Raw genomic sequence first — 14345 nt, forward strand, 5'->3', positions numbered from 1 at the left:
ACAAGCAATGAAACTCAGTGACACCACCAACCCCACATCAAAAGTAAGTAACAATTGTTGGTCACTAGTATCTATCAACATCAACGGACTCAACTCCCCAATAAAAAGACACAGACTAATAGAATGGTTGTGGAAACAGGATCCAACATTCTGTTGCATCCAAGAAACACACCTATGCAACAAAGATAAACATTACCTCAGAGTAAAGGGCTGGAAAAATGTTTTTCAAGCAAATGGTTCCAGAAAACAAGCTGGAAGTAGCCATCCTAATATCTAATAAAATAGACTTTCAAACCAAGTTAATCAAAAAAGATGAGGAGGGCCACTATATTCTCATCAAAGAAAAAATCCACCAATTTTGAATATCTATGCCCCAAATACAAGAGCACCTACATTTGTAAATGAAACAATATTAAAGTTTAAATCACACATTGATCCTAGTACCTTAATAGTGGGAGACTTCAACACTCCACTCTCACCAAGGGACAGATCAACTAGACAGAAAACAAATAGGGAAATAAAAACACAGAGTCCCTAAATCAAATGGACCTAATAGATGTCTACAGATCTTTTCATCCAAACTCAAAAAAGTATACCTTCTTTTCAGCACCACATGGAACCTTCTCCAAAACAGACCATATAGTTGGTCATAAAGCAAGCCTCAACAGATACAAAAAGATTGAAATAATCCCTTGTGTTCTATCTGACCACCATGGACTTAAGCTGGACCTCAACAACAACAAAAATAACAAAAAGCCGACACGCACATGGAAACTGAACAGCTTGTTACTCAATGACAGCTGGGTTAAGGAAGAAATAAAGAAAGAATTTAAAGACTTCCTAGAATTCAATGAAAATGAAGGCACAACATACCCAAATTTATGGGACACATTGAAAGAAGTGCTCAGAGGAAAATTTATAGCACTAAGTGCCTGCAAGAAGAAATTCGTAACATCACATACAAACAACTTAATGGCCCAACTGAAAATCCTAGAAAAAAAAGAAGCAGATACACCCAAGAGGAGCAGACGGCAGGAAATAATCAAACTCAGGGCTGAAATAAATCAATTAGAAACAAATAAAACTATTCAAAGAATCAATGAAACAAAAAGCTGGTTCTTTGAGAAAATCAACAAGATAGACAAACCCTTAGCCAAACTAACTAAAAAGCAGAGAGAAGCTATCCAAATCAGCAAAATCAGAAATGAAAAGAGTGACATAACTATAGACACTGAGGAAATTCAAACAATCATTAGGTCATACTACAAAAGCCTATATGCCACAAAATTTGAAAACCTAAATGAAATGGACAATTTTCTTGATAGATTCCATCTTCCAACATTAAGTCACGATCAGGTAGAAAGACTGAATAGCCCTATATCCCCCAAGGAAATTGAAGCAGTCATTCACAGTCTCCCCTCCAAAAAAAGCCCTGGGCCAGATGGTTTCAGCGCGGAATTCTACCAGACCTTCAAAGAAGTACTAACACCAATTCTCCTCAAACTATTCCACAAAATAGAAACAGAAGGTACATTACCAAGCTCATTCTATGAAGCGACAGTCACCCTGATACCTAAACCACACAAAGACCCAACAAAAAAAGAAAACTTCAGACCTATCTCTCTTATGAACATTGACGCAAAAATACTCAACAAAATACTTGCAAACTGAATCCAAGAACACATCAAAGATATCATCCACCATGACCAAGTAGGCTTCATCCCAGGCATGCAAGGGTGGTTCAACATACAGAAATCCATCAATGTAATCCACCACATAAACAAACTGAAGGAGAAAAACCACATGATCATCTCTTTAGACGCTGAAGAAGCATTTGACAAAGTCCAACACCCATTCATGTTTAAAGTCTTGGAGAGATCAGGGATACAAGGCACATATCTAAACATAGTAAAGGCAATATACAGCAAGCCTACAGCCAACATCAAACTCAATAGAGAGAAACTTAAATCAATCCCACTGAAATCAGTGACAAGACAAGGCTGCCCACTCTCTCCATACCTCTTCAACATAGTACTTGAAGTCCTAGCCAGAGCAATAAGACAACTAAGGGAGATCAAGGGGATACAAATCAGAAAGGAAGAGGTCAAAGTGTCACTATTTGCAGATGATATGATAGTATACATGAGCAACCCCAAAAATTCAACCAGAGAACTCCTCCAGCTGATAAACACCTTCAGCAAAGTGGCAGGATACAAAATCAACTCAAAAAAATCAGAAGCCCTCCTGTATACCAAAGACAAAAGAGCCGAGAAAGAAATTAGGGAAACAACACCCTTCACAATAGCCACTAATAACATAAAGTACCTTGGGGTGACACTAACCAAGCAAGTGAAAGACCTGTTTGAAAAAAACTTCAAGTCTTTGAAGAAAGAAATTGAAGAAGATCTCAGAAGATGGAAAGATTTCCCGTGCTCATGGATTGGTAGGATTAACATTGTGAAAATGGCCATCCTGCCAAAAGCAATCTACAGATTCAATGCAATTCCCATCAAAATACCAACTCAATTCTTTACAGACCTTGAAAAAAAGATTCTCAGCTTCATATGGAAAAACAAAAAACCCAGAATTTCCAAAACAATCCTGTACAACAACAGATCATCTGGAGGTATCTCCATCCCTGATCTCAAGCTGTACTATAGAGCAATAGTAATAAAAACTGCATGGTATTGGCATAAAAACAGAAAGGAGGATCAATGGAACCGCATAGAAGACCCAGAAATAAACCCACACACCTATGAATACTTGATTTTTGACAAAGAAGCCAAAACCATTCAATGGAAAAAAGACAGCATCTTCAACAAATGGTGCTGGTCCAACTGGATGTCTACATGCAGAAAAATGAAAATAGATCCATATTTATCACCCTGCACAAAACTAAAGTCCAAGTGGATCAAAGACCTCAACATAAAACCAGATATTCAATCTGTTAGAAGAAAAAGTGGGGAACAGCCTAGAACTCATTGGCACAGGAGACAACTTCCTGAACAGAACACCAACAGCACAGGCTCTAAGAGCAACAATCAATAAATGGGACCTCATGAAACTGAAAAGCTTCTGTAAAGCAAAGGACACCGTCATCAAAACAAAACGACTGCCTACAGATTGGGAAAGAATCTTCACCAACCCTTTATCTGACAGAGGACTAATATCCAGTATATACAAAGAACTAAAGAAGCTGAAAAGCAGCAAACCAAGTAATCCAATTAAAGAATGGGGAACGAAGCTAAACAGAATTCTCGACAGAGGAATATCGAATGGCAGAGAAACACTTAAAGAAATGCTCAACATCATTAGCCATCAGGGAAATGCAAATCAAAACGACCCTGAGATTTCACCTTCCACCCATCAGAATGGCCAAGATGAAAAACTCAAGGGACAACACATGCTGGAGAGGTTGTGGAGAAAGGGGAACCCTCCTCCACTGCTGGTGGGAATGTAAACTGGTACAACCACTCTGGAAATCTATCTGGCGCTTTCTAAGACAATTAGGAATAGTGCTTCCTCAAGACCCAGCTATACCACTGCTAGGTATATACCCAAAATTTGCTCAAGTACACAATAAGGACATTTGTTCAACCATGTTTGTAGCAGCTTTATTTGTAATAGCCAGAACTTGGAAACAACCCAGATGTCCATCAATGGAGGAATGGATACAGAAATTGTGGTATTTTTATACAATGGAATACTACTCAGCAATCAAAAAGGAGGAAATCATGAAATTTGCAGGCAAATGGTGGGATCTAGAAAAAATCATTCTGAGTGAAATATCCCAGAAGGAGAAAGACAAACACGGTATATACTCACTTATATAGACCTATAAGATATGATAAACATAATGAAATCTACACACCTAAAAAAAATAATCAAGAGAGCGGACATGGGGTAAGATGATCAATCCTCATTTAGAAAGACAGATGGGATGTGCATTGAACGTATGACAGGAGTCTACTGAGCCCATCTGAAAGATTCTAACTAGCAGTGTTTTCAAAGCAGGTACAAAGACTCATGACCAAACCTTCGGCAGAGTACAGGGAATCATATGAAAGAAGGGGAGTTAGTATGATGGGGGAAGGATAAGAGCTCCACAAGGACCAAATATATCTGGGCACAGGGTCTTTTCTAAGACTGACATTCAACCAAGGACCATGTATGGATATAACCTAGAACCTCTGCTCAGACATAGCCTGTGGTAGCTCAGTAACCAATTGGTTTCCCATAGTGAGGGGAACAAGGACTATTTCTAACAGGAACTCAATGACTGGCTCTTTGACCTCCCCACCCCCCAGGGAAGGAGCAGTCCTGTTAGGCCACAGAGGAGGTCTTCGTAGCCAGTCCTGAAGATACCTGATAAAACAGGATCGGATGAATGGGGAGGAGGTCCCCCCTATCAGTGGACTTGGAAAGGGGCACGGTGGAGATGAGGGAGGGAGGGTGGGATTGGGAGGGAATGAGGGAGCGGGACACGGCTGGGATACAGAGTTAATAAAATGTAACTGATAAGAAAAAAATAAAATTAAAAAAAAATAAAAAAAAGAGTATGAGGGCAGCTTGAGCTATATAATGAAATCCTAGTTTGCTTTCTAGTTAAAAACCCACCTTCTTCAGTTAGAAATTACTTGCTAGCTTTAATCTCACTTAATTCACCCTCCAAATATTTATTATTTCTTGGTAAACTATTCTCTGTGTGGATATTGAATGTTACTAAATCTACTTTTCTTTATTGGAATATATTATGTTCCTGTTATTGCTCTATTTTATTACCCATGGTCAAGCCATACTTATTTCCAAGTTCCTAAAGCACAGTATTACACTAAGGTCAGTAGAAAAGACAACTCAAAAACAAAAAACAAAAAACAAAATCAACCCAGCAGTTTTTACAAACAGATCAGAACCTGCACATCTAAATGAATTTATAATTTGCTTTTGAATTATAAATGATACATTAAAATTTTGAGAATTTCTTAATTATGGGAGACTTTTGAAACTGTTTTGAGAGTCAATTTACAAGTGATTTGGGAAGATAAGAGTTCTTGTAACTTAAAGTACTGTATCTCTTGCCTATTGCTCTTGGTAATTAAATCTTGTCCTAGCTGGGTGTAGTGAATTTCAGGCTGGCCTGGTCTACACAGCAAGTTTCCAGGCTTCCAGGGCTACATAGAGAGAGCCTGTCTCCCCAAAACAAACAAACAAAAACAAAATAAAATTAAACGTTGTTTTAAAACAATACACCCTCAAATGACAGAAATGTTGAGTCATAGAACCAAAAAAATTGAAAGTGCTATAGTTTAAAGTAATTCTTAAAAGCCATTCTAACAGTTTTGCAAAAACCGGCATCATTTGATTAAGTACTACCTACTTATGTTCAACCACCTTGAAGATAACAGACTTTTTAAAATGTAGAGACATATTTATTTGTAAGTGTTGAAAATTCTATCTTCTCTTTATTTAAAAGTACTGACTTTTAAAAACAAATATTAATAAATCTACAAATTATGATAGCATATGCAAAGCATTAAAAATACACAGAGAGGCATATGTACTCAAGAAATGAAGTTAAAATTTTAATTCTAAATCATCAGAGTAGTTCCTTTAAATATATTTCAGTAAAATTTCAATGAAAATTTATAAGTAAAAAATTGTCCCATCTATGAAACCTGTGACTTTGGAATCTTTCCTGTCAATTCAGTCAAAAACTAATGCTCCATTCTCCTTGCAGCTGGTTTGACCCAGGCACAAAATGAAGCAAACAACTGGCACCAATGATGCTTATGGTTATTATGTACATTAATAAAAGACTAGGAAAATACTTTAAACCGTTTTTAAAATGTTTTTGTGTTATGTGTCTAAAACAAATTCTTCAAGATAATTGATTTTTTTTTTCCATTCTTGAGTTTTGGGGTATTTGACTATCTTCTTACAGTGAAAAACTTATTACATATTACTACTGAAAGATGATGAAAGTAATCTCTTACTGCAATAGTAGATCCATTCTTGCCAACACCTCCATGGAGGATCACATGGAAATAATTTGAACAGGAGAATATTACTCCACCTATTAATCCAAGGAGCGGAAAGGTCTTCAGTTTTATTTCTAAAATAGGTATCTTTAGGGGTAGAGAAGACAAACCATTAATAGAACAGAATTTCTCTCTCTATTAAACAGAAATAAACATGACATGATCATGTCCAACAGGCTCTCCTTTTTCGCAAAACCAAATCTCAGCTTCTGAAAGATGAACAGGAACTTTTCTGAGACTGCTTTACTAACTGAAAAATGAATCCAACAAATCAGTTCAGTTTGTTTATAAGATAATTAAATAGTTAATTTCACAAGCCTTTATCTGACTTAAACATGAACAAAGACAGTTCACTGGAATTCAGTGGCTTCTAAAAGGCAGCATCACAGGAAAAACATACATTGATCTGTACTATACATGTGATGACTACCACACGTGTGTGCATGCAAAAAAACTGTTTAGATAATATCCAGGATTAACCCTCTAGCAAGATATTTACCTGTTGGTCAACTGCTGTTCAAGACAACTTCCAAAGGCAGCAAAGGATTTAAAAACAGTAATAATGAATTGCTAGATGCTGTAGGCTATTATACTTTGAAAACAGACTTCGAGAGATGTACCCACATTTACGGAAACTATAGGCTAACAACTAAGTGTAGAAAACCTGAAGTATCATAGTGTGAGAATAAGATGTGTTTTCTTCCTATGTTATTGCCAAAAACCCTAAACGAAACAAGCTTAAGATTTCAATTGCAAACTGAAGACAACCACTTAATGACTAGAACTATTCAACAGCTTCTTGGTCCACATTCAGCATCCAGTTGACTCAGGTCAGTGGTAGAACATCCTTGATTCTATTGTTCATATGGGAAAGAGCAGGAATGTCTTGAGGAAACTATGAGAGTGTGCTGAAAGCCCATTTCTGAGCTTGTAGTACAAACAGTAACTGAGAATCTGAAATATTTAAGTGCCACAGGAAAACTTCTCATTGTTTTTAAGAAAGATTTTTAAAAAATGTATATGTGTTTTATGTGTATGCTTGGAGGGGGAGAATATTTAGGGACAAATTTTAAATATATTTTAATAATTCTATTAAAAATATTTGTTTTCTATGATAAATTTTGCCCTGAAAAAGGTAATTTCAGTGGATTTTTTCTCTTTTGTATTAGAAAAATAGGGACATCTTCTATGCAGTAAAACTCAATACAGAAGCAAATGTCATAGAAATTTAGCATATAGGATATTAATATTATTAAATGAAAGAAAAAGCTTATGAGAGAATGAATGTTAAATATAACTCTAAGGATTTCTAAAGACAGGCAACAATCTAATATCTTCCTATGTACATTAAAAAGCACTTAAATGTAAATTTAAATTTTATAGTTACCGTATAGTCCCACATTGTTGCTCCTCCAAATGTAGACAATATAAAGATGATCACTAAAGCTACCTGAATCTCAGTTACATCCACTCTAAGAGGAAGAACAAAGAGCAGGTGAGTGTTTGTAAATAAAGCTCTTGAACCTGAAGGTGAGTTATCACATGCTCTGTGACACAGATGCAAATAAATCATACAGACCTAGTTGGCTTTCAATCTTTATGAACTCTGTATCAGCTTAATAGTTAGAAAAGGGACAACATTTGTTCTCATACAGGTAAATATCAGTATAGGAAAACAAAAATTACTGTATAATATGTATCATATTACAAGTTAACGAAACAAGATATTTTCTACTGGATGTATTTGTATGGTTTAAATTCTTCAAAGGAATCATGTGTTATTCTTCAAAAACAAATCAAAAACACTCCTGAGTATGTATTATTATACTTAAGGAAATTATTATTATTATTATTATTATTATTATTATTATTATTATTATTATTATATTGGTATGTATGATATGTGAGTGCAGGAACATGTGGAGGTCACAGGGCAACCTAAGGTGTTCAGCCTCAACTTGTATCTTATTTGAAGCCAGTCTCTCTGCTGTTTGCTGCTGCAAGTGCTAGGCTGCAAAGTGCTGGGGATTCTCCTGTCTTCACCTCTCCTCTTGCTACTGAAGCACTGTGAGTACAGACATCTGCTGCTGGGCTGCTTTATGTGGGGCCTGAGGATTTACACTCAGGCCCTCATGCTTGTGCAACAAGCACTTTACTCACTGAGCCACTCCCTCAACCCTAATAATTATTTGTCTTTTTTCTTCTTTTCTTCTTCCTCCTCCTCCTCCTCTTCTTCTTGGTGATAATTTTAACACACATTTTTAATGTGTGTGCTTGTGTGTGTGTGTGTGTGTGCGCGCACACCGTGGAGATAAAAAAATTAACATGAGAAAGCTGGTTTTGTCTACCATGTATGTTCCAGGAATCAAACCCAGCTCATCAGGTTTGGCAGCAAGCACCTTTACCCACTGAGCCATCTTGTCTGTCCTATTTTTATTTATTTTATTTTACCTTGTTTTACTTTATTTGTATGGGTGTTTTGCCTTCATGTATATAAATATGCACCATATATTTGCCTGGTGCCTAAAAAAGCCAGAAGAGGGTATCAGATCCCTTGGAACTAGAGTCACAAATGTGAACTGCCAAGTGGGTGCTAGAAACTAAACCTGAGTCCTCTGGAAGAGCAGCCAGTGCTCGTAACTGCTGAGCCATCTCTCCAGCCTCACCTAAGGCTAGTTCTTAAGGATTTACATTAACTTCACCTGTGAAGTAGAGCCAATTCTAACAGCTTTCCTTACTAAGTTATCAATGTCATAACTTTTTGATTTCTACCAACATTGTTTTGCCTCAGATGTAGACATGTTTAAATTTATCTCAAACAAAGGCACTAAAATCAAGCAACGTGAGTCCCTCTAGTGTATACCACTCAACAACTGTAAAGACCTTCTGTCCGATCTAGAAGCTGGCAGACTAAAAAGTCGGGCTGCAACAGTCTTTTCCTCTTTTCATATGTGCCATTTAGTTTCCTATAGTCTAGCCTTTGGCCCCATTATTCTACTGAAACCCAATGTTCCATTTAGTTTCCTATAGCCTAGCCTTTGGCCCCATTATTCTACTGAAACTGTTTAAACAAATGTTTTTTTTTTTCTTCCAGTGCTAAGGAATGAATCGAGGTCCTTACACATGCTGGGCAAGTGTTCTACCACTGAGCTACATCCCCAAGTGACTTTCAATTATTTACTCAACAATTTGATTTCAGTGATTAGCTTGCACAACTTGCTTATGACTTTTAAGATGAAAACTGATCTCTCCTTTACAAACTACTTTAATGAATTATGATTTCGTGTTCTACTGTGACATTTTTATCTTGCTGTGTCTCTTCCCAGGCTCACTTCTAGCACTTGGCTTCTCAACTCTGGGTTGCATATTCAGTTCCCAGAACTGAATATGAGGGCTGCTCAGAGAAGCAGCAACAGTATAAGGTTTCTGAACGCACTGCAGTGAAGAATTCACAGTCAACTTGTGAGGACTCTGCAGTATCTGCTGTGCTCACCCAGGCTTCCTCACATGACTTCACTAAGCCTTCATTCTAAACACACAGCATGCATACACGGCACTATACATGGCACATGGTGCTAACAGAAACTGCCTGAAATGCCTTGGCTCAGATTCAAGACTCCTGTACATGATAAATTATAGTACTTTTATTGCACATACATAGTTTTCTGCTTTTATAGAAACACAGTAGTTTATTAAAAACAGACAATCGTTTTCTCTAATAATTCCTCAGCATGTAAATATCAAATCAGTGACTGTATTCTGTTGAAATGTACGACTTTAAACTTTTATTTTTGAGTGTGGTTGCTGTCTTGAGTTTCTTAAAAGAGTTTCTTAGATGAAGAGTGGCTTAGGATTATGAAAGAATTTTCAGTTGTCTTAGTCAATGTTCTTTTTTGTAAAGAAACACCATGCCAATGCAACTCTCATAAAAAAAATATTTCTTTGGAGCTGGTTTAGAGTTCAGAGATTTAGTCAGTTATCATCATAGCAGTAAGCATGGAGGTATGCAGGCAGATATGGAACTAGAGAGGTAGTTGAGAGTTCTACATCTGGATTGGCAGGCAGTAGCAAGAAACTCGAAAGCCAACCACCATAACACATTTCCTGCAAAAAGGCCACATCTTCTCCAACAAGGCCATCTCTACCAATCCATTCAAACACTGCCATTTCCTGGTGAGCAAACATTAAAGTTTATAAGCCTATGGGGGATATTCTTATTCAAACCACCACAATCTACTCTCTGACCCCCATCAAAATGCAAAAATGCATTCAGTCCAACTTCAAAAGTTCCCATAGTCTATCTATCACAGTCCCAACACTGTTCAAAGTGTCATCAGAGATTCATGGCAATCTCTTAACTGTAATTCTCTGTAAAGCCAAAATAAAAAAGCAGATCACATTCTTCCAACATACAATGGCACAGAATATACATTACCATTCCACAAAGGAGGAAAGAGAGCATAGTGAGGAAACACTGGACCAAAGCAAACCTAAAACCAGCAGGGAAAACTCTAAACTCTGCATCTCCATGTCTGATGTCAAAGCACTCTTCAGATCTCCAATTCCTTTCAGCTTTGTTTACTGAAACTTTTCTGGCTTGGGTGGTTCCACTCCCTGCTAGCAGCTCTCTTTGGCAGGTATCCCACAACTCCCATCTTCAACATCTTGGGATCTCCAACATAATCTAGGCTTCACCTCCACAGCTTCAAACAATGGTCTCTCTGAGCTTCCATGCAGGGGCACCCTTGACACACGCCTACCTTCAGCAGCTTTCCTTAGTGATGGAAGGAGATTCTACTACCCCTTTCTTAGATCCTTGACTCTAAAGCCAGAACCACATGGCTGAAGCTGCCAAGTTCTGCTGCTTGCTAGGGCTAGATCATGGGCCCCTTTTTCAAATACAGTTTCGCTAACCTTCTGCTTCCAATGGCTTCCTTCACTGCCTAAACTTGTCTGTCCTGGAACTCTATCAGTAGACCAGGCTGGCCTTGAACTCAGAGATCCACCTGCCTCTGCCTCCCCAGTGCTGGGATTAAAGGCTTAGGACACCATGCCTAGCCCTAAGCTTCTTTCTCACATGTTGAAAACTTAGTTGGGTAGGGTTTTGCTCTAAGGTCACCAGTCCCTTTATTCCATTTAGCATCAGGATAGTCTTCAAACTTTGTATCTCCTTGAGCACTAGACTTTGCTCCATTATATTTTTTGGTGTACTTTTTCTCCCCAGACTGTATATTTTATATATTTTTTTCTTGCTCAGCTTGTTCCTTTTCATTATAAATCTGCATTAGACTGGCCATTAACCAAGCAACCCAGTCAATACTTGGGCTATTTTGAAATCTCCTCTGCCAATGCCATTAATCCAAAACTCTTCAATTTAGCATCAGGTAAATTTTTCAGACAAGGAGGGGAAAAAGCAGCTACATTCTTTGACAAAAATGTCATAAGGATGTAGGCCACTAATATTCTTCTTTGAAACCTCATGATCTGGGCAATCATAATCTACATTGCTCTTAACGCCACAATCTTCCCTGATCCTACTAGTATGGGCCATTAAGCTCCACTTAACTGCTTTCCTAATCCAAAGTCCACATTCCACCAACAAGCAGCATGTGCAGGTCTGTCACAGCAATACCCCACTTCTGGTAACAACTTCTATATTAATCAATGTTCTATTGCTATAAAGAGACACCATGAATATAGCAACTCTTATAAAGGAAAACACTTAATTGGGACTGGCTTACAATTTCAGAGGTTTAGTCCATTAATCATGCAGACATGGTGCTGGAGAGGTAGCAGAGTTTTACATCTGGATCAGCAGGCAGCAGCAGCAGAGAAAAACACTGGGTCTGGCTTGAGCATTTAGAACCCCAAAGCCCACCCCCAGTGACACACTTGCAAAAAGGCAACACCTATTCCAACAAGGCCACACCTCTTAATCCCATCAAACAGTGCTACTTCCTAATGACCAAGCACTCCAATCTATGAGCCTATAGGTTCTATTCTTACCCAAATCACCACACCACATTGTATAATGGCCTTTAACTTACTTCTGACATTTTGTATTATATATTTATGTGAAATGGCATGCAGCATTGATAATTATAAAACCAAACAAATGGCTGGCTCTGAAAATGTTGAAGATGCTGTATGTCCTGCAATATCAAATAGCCATTCAAGATTTATTCTTTAGGTAAAAATAAATAAGCACATTAACTCATTAGAATGCAAATTTGCTTTGTCTTTATTGTTTTACTTTATGTATGTGTGTCTTGCCTACATGTATGCCCATACACCACGTGCAGGTCTGGTACCCATGGAGGGGAAAAAGGTGTTAGATTCCCTAAAACTGGAATTCCAGGTAGCTATGAGATTCCATGTGGGAATCAACCCCAGGTCAGAGCCATCTCTCCAATCCCATTGCTTTTGTCTTTAATAAATCATAAATTGTTATATATTTCTTTTAAAATAAAATTCCTTATAATTTCTTTTACTTTTTTGTTTTCAAGACAAGGTATCTCTGTAGCCTTGGCTATCCTGGACTCACTCTGTAGACCAGGCTGTCCTTGATCCCCCTGATTCTGCTTCCCTGAGGGATGGGATTACAGGTATGTGCCACTGCACCCAGCTCCTTATGGTTTCTTATCAGTACATGTTTCATAATTTATCTTGTAAGCCTACATAACCATATTACATTATCAGTAAATCTTTTATAATCCATTTTATAAGTTCATATACCCATATTACATATGGTCATTTCTTAGGAATAAAAGAAAGGGTCATGAGCAGAAATAGCTTAAGCAGTCCTGTTCTAGAGCATGTCTTCATTCATCTCTTAAAATACTGGTTCCAGAATTTCATTTGCAATTTTACATCATCTGAACATTTTTATCTCTACTTAAGATTGTCACCTTACATGCTAAATCCATATCTCCAATCTACATCTTTTCCCCTAAATTCCCATCTCTGCTTAAATACCTGTCTTTTATATGAGAGGAATAATAACTTCTTAACAAATATAGTAAATGTTGGGATCAGGTTTAAAAGAAGACATGTAAGAAAACTTCACAAGTGTGGTTTTTGGGGCACAGTTAAAAGAATAAAGTGTACTTATTCTTAACCCACAGGTAAAAATGTGAATAATGACAACGAGTATTTGCAACATTAATGGCAAGCCAACCCAAATTTCCAGGCTAGCTGAGAAATGTTTGCAAACGTAGACATACTAGTGTTATGTGTGGTACTTTACAGAGGAGAAGGAGGAAAGTATTAACATTCGCTAAAAACCTATTATGTGTTATATGAGCTATAAATTATTTGGTGGTGTGTTTTGTTTTGGGTTTTTTTTTTCCTCTGGGTGCAGGGAGAAGAAAAATTAAAATGATATCTCAATGCCTATATTGGAACAGCTAAATATACTAGAAAAAGAACCTCAGAGTCGATACTCTTACCTACAATACTTAGGACTACCAGTGGTACAGCATTTTCCGTAACAGAGTTAGAATTACATGTGACCAATCTATCCATAATTGTCTAGTCAACTTGTGACTAGAAGCAGCTAGAAAAGTGGGTAGATATCAACAGATGACCTTTCTTTATATCAAAGTAAAGAACATACACAAGAACTTTACTTTGCAACAGGTTAAACTTCATCCTGTGTCCATGTCATTAAGGACACACCAAGTACAGCTGTGTGCATGTATAAAAACATGTGAGCATATTCAAGATCCAGCTACTTTGATTTTGGGGAGTGCATATCCACTTTTCTGGAACTCACTGGATGGACATGGTAAGCCCAGGCATCCTCTCACATCACTGCCCCCAGCCTTGAGAACTCAAGCCTGGCTACCATGCCCACCTTTGTGCTAAGTGGTTCTGAAAGATGAACTCAGCTTTTTATGTCTTCATGGCAAGCATGGCATATCTCCAATCCTATTATAATTCTTTTGTTTGTTTGTTTTTTATTATAATTCTTGAGGTCAGGAAAAAGGATTATTAAAATAGATGACATTATGAAGATTATGGGAAGGGTACGAGTGTAATAACCAAACCCTCAGTAGACAGAGTGGCATCTGTTTGTGCACTTTTCCCTGGTGTCTAAAGAGGAGGCACCTAAGAGCATGTGTAGCAAGCAGTGTGTAGTTCTAGCATCTATAGGGTATTCTCATATTAGCTCACCTGTGTCCATAGCTGAGTCTCTGGATCATCTGTTGTTGGTGACTATTGTCAAGGGAGTCCCTCTTTCAGGGTACATGATAATTTCACACACACACACACACACACACACACACACACACACACACACACACA

At 37.6% G+C, this 14345-nt stretch overlaps 1 protein-coding gene across 3 annotated transcripts in view; it reads right to left on the reverse strand.

Annotated features, from left to right (window-relative positions):
* Positions 1 to 14345, reverse strand: part of Chpt1 (choline phosphotransferase 1) — a 43303-nt gene that overhangs the window by 11928 nt on the left and 17030 nt on the right. For all 3 annotated transcript variants that reach the window (XR_008722531.1, XM_055627868.1, XM_055627869.1), the window contains exons 4-5: positions 7426 to 7510; positions 5994 to 6125 (exon numbers count right to left, since the gene is read on the reverse strand). Coding sequence is in view for 2 of the 3 variants with exons in the window: in XM_055627868.1 (XP_055483843.1) it covers positions 5994 to 6125; positions 7426 to 7510 (217 nt within the window). In the remaining variant the exon portion in view is untranslated. The remainder of the gene's footprint in view (positions 1 to 5993; positions 6126 to 7425; positions 7511 to 14345) is intronic.

This window comes from Psammomys obesus, unplaced genomic scaffold, assembly GCF_907164565.1.
Source record: "Psammomys obesus unplaced genomic scaffold, mPsaObe1.curated_primary_1811, whole genome shotgun sequence".
Lineage (NCBI taxonomy): Eukaryota > Metazoa > Chordata > Mammalia > Rodentia > Muridae > Psammomys > Psammomys obesus.